Source organism: Geospiza fortis, unplaced genomic scaffold (genome assembly GCF_000277835.1).
Source record: "Geospiza fortis unplaced genomic scaffold, GeoFor_1.0 scaffold962, whole genome shotgun sequence".
Lineage (NCBI taxonomy): Eukaryota > Metazoa > Chordata > Aves > Passeriformes > Thraupidae > Geospiza > Geospiza fortis.
The window spans coordinates 192829-201528 of record NW_005054620.1 but is presented as its reverse complement, the minus strand read 5'-3'; the positions used below and the strand labels follow the sequence as shown (position 1 = coordinate 201528).

General features: G+C 39.9%; 1 protein-coding gene across 1 annotated transcript in view; it reads right to left on the bottom strand.

Moving 5' to 3' along the window:
• Positions 1-251: 251 nt before the first annotated feature.
• The window catches only part of ARL14EPL (ADP ribosylation factor like GTPase 14 effector protein like), an 8642-nt gene continuing 193 nt past the window's right edge, over positions 252-8700 (bottom strand). The window contains 7 exon segments of the mRNA XM_005430346.2: positions 252-551; positions 899-1038; positions 1217-1323; positions 1326-1341; positions 2388-2507; positions 3541-3617; positions 5841-5926. Coding sequence (XP_005430403.1) covers positions 329-551; positions 899-1038; positions 1217-1323; positions 1326-1341; positions 2388-2498 — 597 coding nt within the window. The 5' untranslated portion in view covers positions 2499-2507; positions 3541-3617; positions 5841-5926 and the 3' untranslated portion in view covers positions 252-328.

Below are 8700 nucleotides of genomic sequence, written 5' to 3'. Positions count from 1 at the left end.
AATTGAACAAGCAGAGAAATTGGCAAAAAACCCTCATTACAAGTAAAGCAGTTCAGCTTCCCAGGGTAAGAAAATTATCTTCTCATAACAGTTTAGATACCTTCAATTTTAGAAAGTCAAGATTTAGAAAGAATTGACTAGGTGCCTCAGCAAAGCTTACAAGGATGAGGAATAAGGCAATACACACTTTTACTTGATGGGGAATGCTAAAATTTGCTAGGTAGGCAGCAATAAAAAAGCACAAGCACCTCTGCCAGGTGGTGATTTACTTTAATAAAACATGAATTTAAAAGAACAATATTCAGGCACAAAACCTAACAGAACATAATCAGTCAGGGACAAAAAATGGGAGCTCACTGATCACATCCCCAGCTTCAGTCTCAATCGTATCATAAACCCATTTCCTATTGCAGCGACATTCTGGCCCACATTTGTTCGAGTTGCATTTGGGACAAGGATAGAAGCAACCCAGGCAGTCCATTTCCAGGCAATCACAAAAATCTATGTCATTGCAAAGCAGCCTGCCATGTTTGTCATACTTCTTTGTAAATCTGTGAAAGAGAACAAAAATTATTTTCAGACAATGCTTCAATGCATTCAGACACTAAATCAAACACATGTGGAAAACATACGTACAAGTATTTAGTCTTTAATAAACTCACAGCAAAATGAAATACAAGCATTACACCCTAATTGCAACAGCCATTGGTACTAAAAAATGAATGCCATACTATATCAAAATTTCCTTAAAGTCACACAGAAAAATCTTGTTTTCCCAATATGGCTTTCAAGAAATCATTCTGCAAAATACAATGCTTTTATTAATTTCGTTTAGGTTCAGTGAACAGCCTACCAGCCATTTTTTAAAGTAAATCAGGTAATAAATTAGAGGTCTTACTTGGACTCATAAAAAAAATTTTGTTTCATCTGTGACATGCATGCTTTCTTTTTCTGCTGTCTAGTTTCAGGATTGAAGTCCGCTACCTGAGGTCCTGGATTTTGAAAGGCTAAGCATTTTAGTTGTTTCTCGAGTTTTTGCTATAAATGAACAACAGAAAGTTTGTAATTAGTACAATTGGAAACATATTTATCAGCTGCCAAGTGTCCTCAATGGCTTCTGAATGACATTAAAATTAATATTCCTGATAACTTATAAGATCATATTGATTGTTTAAAATGTTTGCTTGTCTGACTATTAACCAAGTATTCCTTTTACCAGCTGTGATGCCTGACTGGGGATGGAACAATCATGACTCTGAACACGTTACTCTGGTACAGCGGCAGGGAGTTTGCAAGTTGCCATGTGAGAGGCAGAATTATGTATTTGTTCTTCATCTTCATCTAAAATGTAAAAACAAGTACTACGATTATAAGCATCTCAAATGGATTCAGTCTTATTTTCACTGTTCCCTCAGATGCCTAGAAACTATCTATGTCCAAACAATCTGAGGGCAAGAAAAATGTCTGAAGGAGCAACTAGTACAGTAAGGAAACATTTGCGCAAGCAAGAAGTATGAGAAAAAAAAACTCCAACACATAGACAGAAACAAAGAAGCTCAACTGAGCAAGGTTTTCTGAGAAATAGGAGGATGCATTTTTCTGCCAATTTTATGGAATTCATGTTTACAATTAGTTAAAACTGCTGAATACTTTTGGAAACTAAAATATAATCTCTGTATTACCATTCCATGTAGTCCACATACGTTGACAGATATTTCTAAAGTCACTGCAAACATAAGCATCATGTCAAACAATTTCCCTTTGGACAATGACTGTAAGCTTTGACACTTATCATTCATTATGTAAAGGCACAAAAATACATACAAATTTATATTTTTCTCCTGTTATGTAAATGGAGCTGCCTTGCCATCTCTTAGCTTCCCTGGAGGGTGTCATTCCCATCAGAGTTCACAGTGATTTTCCACAAACAACTGAGCCCTTTCACTGTTTCTCAGGGGAAAGCAGTGGCCATTCAGCCCAATCTGCTGATACAATGATTCAGGAATGTCCATGCACTTGAGTGCACTTTTTCCCAAGGTGGTGATGCTGTGCATCTTCAGCTGCATTCTCCTGAAAACATACAGGGCAATCTCATGTACCTTATTCAGACATGTCTGCTTTGGATTCTGGGGTAGATTTTTCAGCATCATCACCATTCATGATCATAAATAATGCAATTTGCAGTTGCAAAGGAATAATATGGTATGGTGATATTCCTTCCTCTAAGATACTCTTCTGTTTCCCTACTTACTTAGAATTGCTCTTAGCCCTTTAAATCACAAACTGCATTACAAACTTGACTTCAGCTCTTTGTTTTTGTAATGACTGAAAAAACTGAAGGCAATTTTAAGTATCTTGATAATAAAATAGTACTGAAGAAGTCATACCACATTTTTGCGTCTTATTGAGCAGTCCTCAGCAGGAGACACATTATTTTCTGCAGATGTTTCCTGGGAAGAATAGCTTTTCTTGCAGTTTTCTTCCACGAGATCACTCATTTGACCACCCTTGTGAAATAAGCACATATTTGTTAAACATATACAACGGTATAAACAGACTTTTAATTTAATGCTTTAAGGTAAGCAGGTGATATCCACACAAGGCTTTTAGATATTCTTAATCAGCAGCAAATGCAGAACAGAATGTAGCTCAGTGACAAGCTCGATTTTAAGGCTGTATTAAACAATGCCACGAGCATGTACAAAAGCTGTATCACCGAAGGCACCCCAAGTTCGCTGCGCAGCCGCGGAGCATCGCAGGCGTTTGAGCGGCGCCGAGCTCGATAGCGCAGTGCCCGCGCCAGCCCGCAGGTGGCGGTGCCGGGGGGCGCTGCCGCCCCGGCCGTGCGCGGCGCGCCCGGCGCCTGTCGCGACATTCATTCCCTGCGGATCCACGGCGCTCTTCCCGGAGACCCTAGCCAACGGAGTAAACCTAAGCTGCTTGGCTTTTGAATCTCACTCCTCTGGGAAAGACTTTTTAAAAATAAAGTACAATGTGGACGTTTTAGGTTTAACGGGAAAAAGGGCATCACTCACTCTGCTAACAAAGTACCTACGGAGGTCTATGGGCTCTGTGAATCTATCCCACAAATGATCCCACATTTGTGATCCCAAGTGATCCCACATCACCTCTCTCTGCCATCAACATAGGTTCGGCATGCATATTAGCTACCTCTTACCAACCTTGTGCGGATACTTAGTTAAAAATTTTATGCACCACTGCCTCAGACTTTTAACCGCAAACACAACCAGAAATAATTTAAGATTTCTGGAGTTCCTCCAACCCTTCCCCACATGCTACCCAATCTCCCTCATCACCTCTGAAAGGTAGCACAGTGGCCTCTATCAGTTTACCCTGTATTTCAGGACTGTTGCCCCAACCCTGCCCCAGAGAAGATCTTCATTTCAACACTGCCGAAGGACCAGCACTTATCTAAGATAAGCAGGAGTCCAAGCCTTAGGTTTCCTCTCTTGCAGCCACTTCCTGCAGGGCGACAGTCAACGTGAGAATAGAAACCACAAGGGAGTGACTTTGTATTACCTGGGGGGAATGTCTTTTAGAGAGGTGAAACAGCCTTCAGCCAGTTTCAGAGGGGGGTTCCTGTTCTCTTCAGTTACCTGAAGAATGACAGATGCGACACAGTTCACAATGGGAGGCTTGACAGCAATTGTTTTCATTCTGGGACTTGAGTATCATTTTAGGGTTGAAAAAGGAATTCTATTACCAGGCAATTAATATGTACTGGATGGGGGAGCCTGCTTTCCTACTGGAAATTTGTTGGGGGTCTGAATAAAGAATGAAGGGCAGCACTCAAAAGAAGGCAACTATTGCTCAAGTTGGAGTCCTGGTAAGGATTTGCTTCCTACATTTCCTCTCGAGTCCAACCATACATCTAGCATTGTTAAAGCTCTTTATGAGTACGCATGATTGTCATCCATGCCTTTTTCTTCACAGTACACCAGGTTCAGGAGCAGAAAAGCCATCAGCAGCTACCAGTGTAAGCATGGAGAGCTTCCATGTGTCCTGTGGCAGTGTAAAAATTTGACTGCTTTGACAACTAAGTCCTAACAGTTATCTAGAACCTAACACACAAAATCAGAGACCTCATTTTAAATACTAGCAGGAAAGAACACGCATCTTGTTCCACAGATGTGTTTCAAATGCCCTTGCACCTCAGCAAAAATATCCTATGCAGAGAATGTAGCAGACTTCTGCCTCCACATACAAATATTTTAAGTAGATAATGTTAAATTTAAATCTCCAGGAGAGATAACAAAAAATGTATAACAAAGTGAGCAGGACTGATTGTCCTCCACAGTGTGTTCTGAGTATAGATGGAAATGAGGGAGACACAGACACCCACTATGAAGTCTGCAGAACCTAATTATACAAAGGAAAGTATTCTTGGTCCTGAAACAGATTTTTTTCTTCTACTGTTTTTAGTTTGACTGTAGTGATAATCTGGAGGCAATGCATTGAACACCATTCTCTTCCATAAAAATTTCAACTCTGAGGATAACCACCAATTGCACTCTTCCTCCTCCAAAACCTGTGTTCTCCCATGCTTTTTGAATACAGCAAGTACTTTTCTGGAGATGATCACCCACAGCTGAACATCCCATTGTGGCTACAGTGTATGGCTAAGAACCGGCAATTTCAGCACAGAGCCTTGAAACAATTGACCAGGCCAAAAACAGAGTAAGGGAGGAAGAAAATCAGAAGTTCTGTTATATTTACAGTATTATCCATGACACAGATGTTTCTGCTCAGAGAACAATTTCAGAAGTTGTTGGGATTTGGAAGGAATTACATTTGTTTATGATTCTCATAAAAGAAATATTTTCCTATATCTGTTTTTTCAAGAATTTAATATTTGTGTTTATGCTCCCTGCAGATTACACAGCTACGTGCTTCAGCTGGTGTGAAATGTGGTGACCAGCATCCCAGACACTTCAGGCTGTTTGATCTCAGCAGCCTAAAGCTAGTGTCTCTGCAGGGATTGCCAGAGTGATTTCACATTGTTTTCAGGTAGTATTTGTTTGTGCCATTAGAGAGGTTCTGGCTGAGATATGTGAGCATGTTCATCACCTTCACCAGGGCAAGACGAGATGCTGTCCCTGTGCCTTTAATCCCCCTGTGCACACACAGATTAGACAGACCTATTGCAAAGTCCCACATTTCTCACAGCCTAACTCTGCAGAGATGTCTGTGAGCTCAGGAACCAGCAGTCAATTTTGTGGCACATTCAGGTACACATCTTGGAATTCTATGGACATCTGATGCCAGTCAAATTAAGAATAGGAATAAATTAATCTTTCTCAGATCAACTATGGACTGAACTGTAAAGCTGTGGGAAGACCACTTGGCATCTATTCTGCACATTCTCTCACAGCTGTAAATGTGCACATGTGTTCAGGGGACTGCCTTAAACCAGGTAGGAAACACAGGCCAGATGAAGAAACAGAAATCATCTCTTGTAACTCAGCTGGTGTACCAGAACCCTGACAAACATGGTGACAGTACAATGGTCTATTCTTTAACAGGGGTCTGGAGGAGCAAATACATCCCTCTCCAAGCAAAGTAACCATAAATCCTCATTAGTTCTCCCTCCCAAACCCAGATATTTTCTGCTGCATCTGGAAGTGAGGGCTCCTGTAGCTGAACTTAAACAGTTAATTATAATATCATGTGCAATTTCTGGTTGTCATACAATTGGCAGAAGAGATCTGCCAGGTACTTACCTACCTTCTGAAAACCTGTGGTTCTGAAGGGTGTATGTTCAGTTCAGAGCAGACAGCAAGAGAGCAAGGAGGGTCCCCGTAATCTTAAAGTGTACTTACCAAAGAAAGGAGGGGAATGGCACAGCCTGCATTTACTGCTGCACAATTCTTCTGATACTGAAAGTATGACATCAGCCCCAGAGAGACTGAAACAGAAGACAAATAATCAAAATAGTGCTCCCCAGAGAAGCAGGCTGAAGACAGTGCCAGGTAACTGTCTTAAAGGACCTCACACTTTCTGTCTCATTAATTATGGCTTTTACATAGTACTGAGCACAAAGAGTGGGAATAAAGAAATTGGATAAACTGGGATGAGAGTTCTAATTTCTAATTTGCATCTGTGAACAACAGAGCAAATGTATTTCTTAGAGCTTTTTTTTAAGGTAAGTAAAGAAAAATAGCTTGTAATAAACTACTGCATTTTTTATTTTAAAAATATTTAAAAGTGATGCATTTTAGGATGTGGATGCAGTAAAGAAATATTTTACCATTTTAGATAAAATGTTCTTGATTTGATTCACTGTTTCCAGAAGTCAAAAATAAATATGCTCCCCAGTTCCTGAAGTGATGTGCAACCTCATGATTCAGCTTGCTGCCTTTCAAAGTTATTTGTTGCACTACTGCAGACAACTCAGCCTTCTCCTGATACCTTCAGATGCCAATTTTCAGCATGCTGTAATCACTAATGGCTTTCATTATTCTTCTCTACAACACAGCTAAACCCTAAGCATCTGAAACTGTCAAGTCTTACAAATTGTCCTTTTGTGGCTTAGACAAATAGCCCAACACATCTTTTTATCTTAATCACCTGTATCCACCCATTCTCTGAGGTAGTTTATAATCCAGATGAAGGCAAGTAGATTTTTTTATTTACCATATTTTTCTTTCCCTCCAAACATTTTTAAACCCAGAAGTTGATACATAATTCAAGTAGCAGACCTTAGCTAGGTGATGCAAATGCTGCTACACATGTATTCATGTACACATGTATTCACATGTATATGTGTATTAATTTTGCTTCACAGAGTGGTTTTGGGGGGTTTTGTTGTGAAAAATAAATCAGAAATCACTCCAGGGGAAAAAAAATCACAGTATCCTGGGTACAAACAAAAACCAAAAAACCTACAACCAGTTTTATTCTTGTAATTTTTCCAAGGTTCTTCTTTCTCCATATTCTACTTGATGAAGAAAACAGAATTTAACTCTATCAGTATAAAAATTGTAATTAAACCATCTTATGCTTAATATCTCTTTCCACTTTGCTAATTATACTTGTGTACCTGAACTTTTTCTGAATTGCTTGTGCATGAGTTGTATTTGTTTATTATGGCATATGTGGTAACATGTAGCTGGCAATCTGCTCAGAAAAACTACTGCGTGTGTGTCAGGCTATAAGGATGTAAACATAGGAGGATTAAAATCTTAGGTGACACTTAGAGAGATTGATTTCAGAGGTGAAACTCCTATGGGTTCCTCTAGGGACAAGTTTTCTCTGCCATGAGCACGGGACTGTAAATACACCTGGGTAGATACAATACAAATGTCCCTGCCTGGGCAGAGGGAGAAGCAGGGAAGCTGATGTCTTAAATTTCTCTTGAGCTTTTGGGTCAGGCTGATTGCTCCTCGAATCCCCCCAACACACTCTGCCTGCAATGTGCTCAGTAGGACCTACAGCAAGACAAATGGGGCAGCTGAAAAAGAAAATAACCATGTTTTTCAGTGTAATCAATTAATCTGTGATGCTCTTGTCCTGTTGCAAACATTTCTTCAGATCTCTATTATTTAATTGTTAAAATTTTGACAGAGTGCTGTTCCTCCCATTTTATAATTAAATTTCCCCTCCCCTCCTACTCCCCTCTTTACCCTCATTTTTTCCAAACAACAATGTTTATCAGGTCTTTCTGTCTCTTCCTGCATGTTCAAATTGGCAACAGTCACTGGAAGGATGGGGTGGGGTGGAAGGGGCAGAACAGACGGGGGAAGTACATCAATGTCCGTATGATGGATGAATATGATTCGTGCTAACAATTGCAACTACATTGATATTTTAGAAAATATTTGTTAAAAAGTAATAGAGGAAAAGGACATGTAATTAGTGTTATGAAACAGACGTTCTCAGATGTTCATGAGAGAATAGGATACAGGACGTAGTTTGAGATAAGTAAAATCCCAAAATGGGATAGGCCTCAGGATAATTAGAGAATTGGCCTTGAAATGGACAAAATTGAAATGATTCCAGGTATCTATTAAATAATAAGGCTTACTTTTGGAATATAATGCTGGCTTCTATAACACAAGACTTGGGGCGCATATGTAACCTGTGGGGTTGTTCAAAGGACCGTGACAATGATGAGAAGCCTTGGTCAGAAGCGACTGCCAAAAAGCCAAAAGACCCCTTTGCAACTACTGGAGCATGAGCTGTGGAGTATAGTGATGTAGACTTTAAGAATCGAAAATAGGAGGAAATTTACAGGAAAATACTGATGAATATGTATTAGCATACAGTATATAAGTTGTGTTTGGACTCCTGTGCTTTTTGTATGGGAGGCAGGGTGAGAAAACCTCCCCCGTACCCTGACTTGTTTTGCGTATACTTTATCTGAACCACTGCCAAATTTCTTTTTGTACCTTCTTGATTATATTTGATTGTATTCATTTTATATAAAATTGCCGCTCAATTAAAATTGCTGCTAAAATTCTAATTTTGTTGTTTATTAAATTAGACATATAGAACTTCATTCATAACATCTGGGAGATGATTCTACGGGCCAAGATGTCCAGAAGAGAACAGGCAAGAATTGTGCGAGGCACGAGGGGAGAGCAAACCAGCTCCCCCTTTTCCAGAGAAGGTTGCAAATCCTCCTTGCCGATCGGCCCGGCTCTGCAGCTGCGGACGACCCCTCAAAGCTCCGTCTCCCAC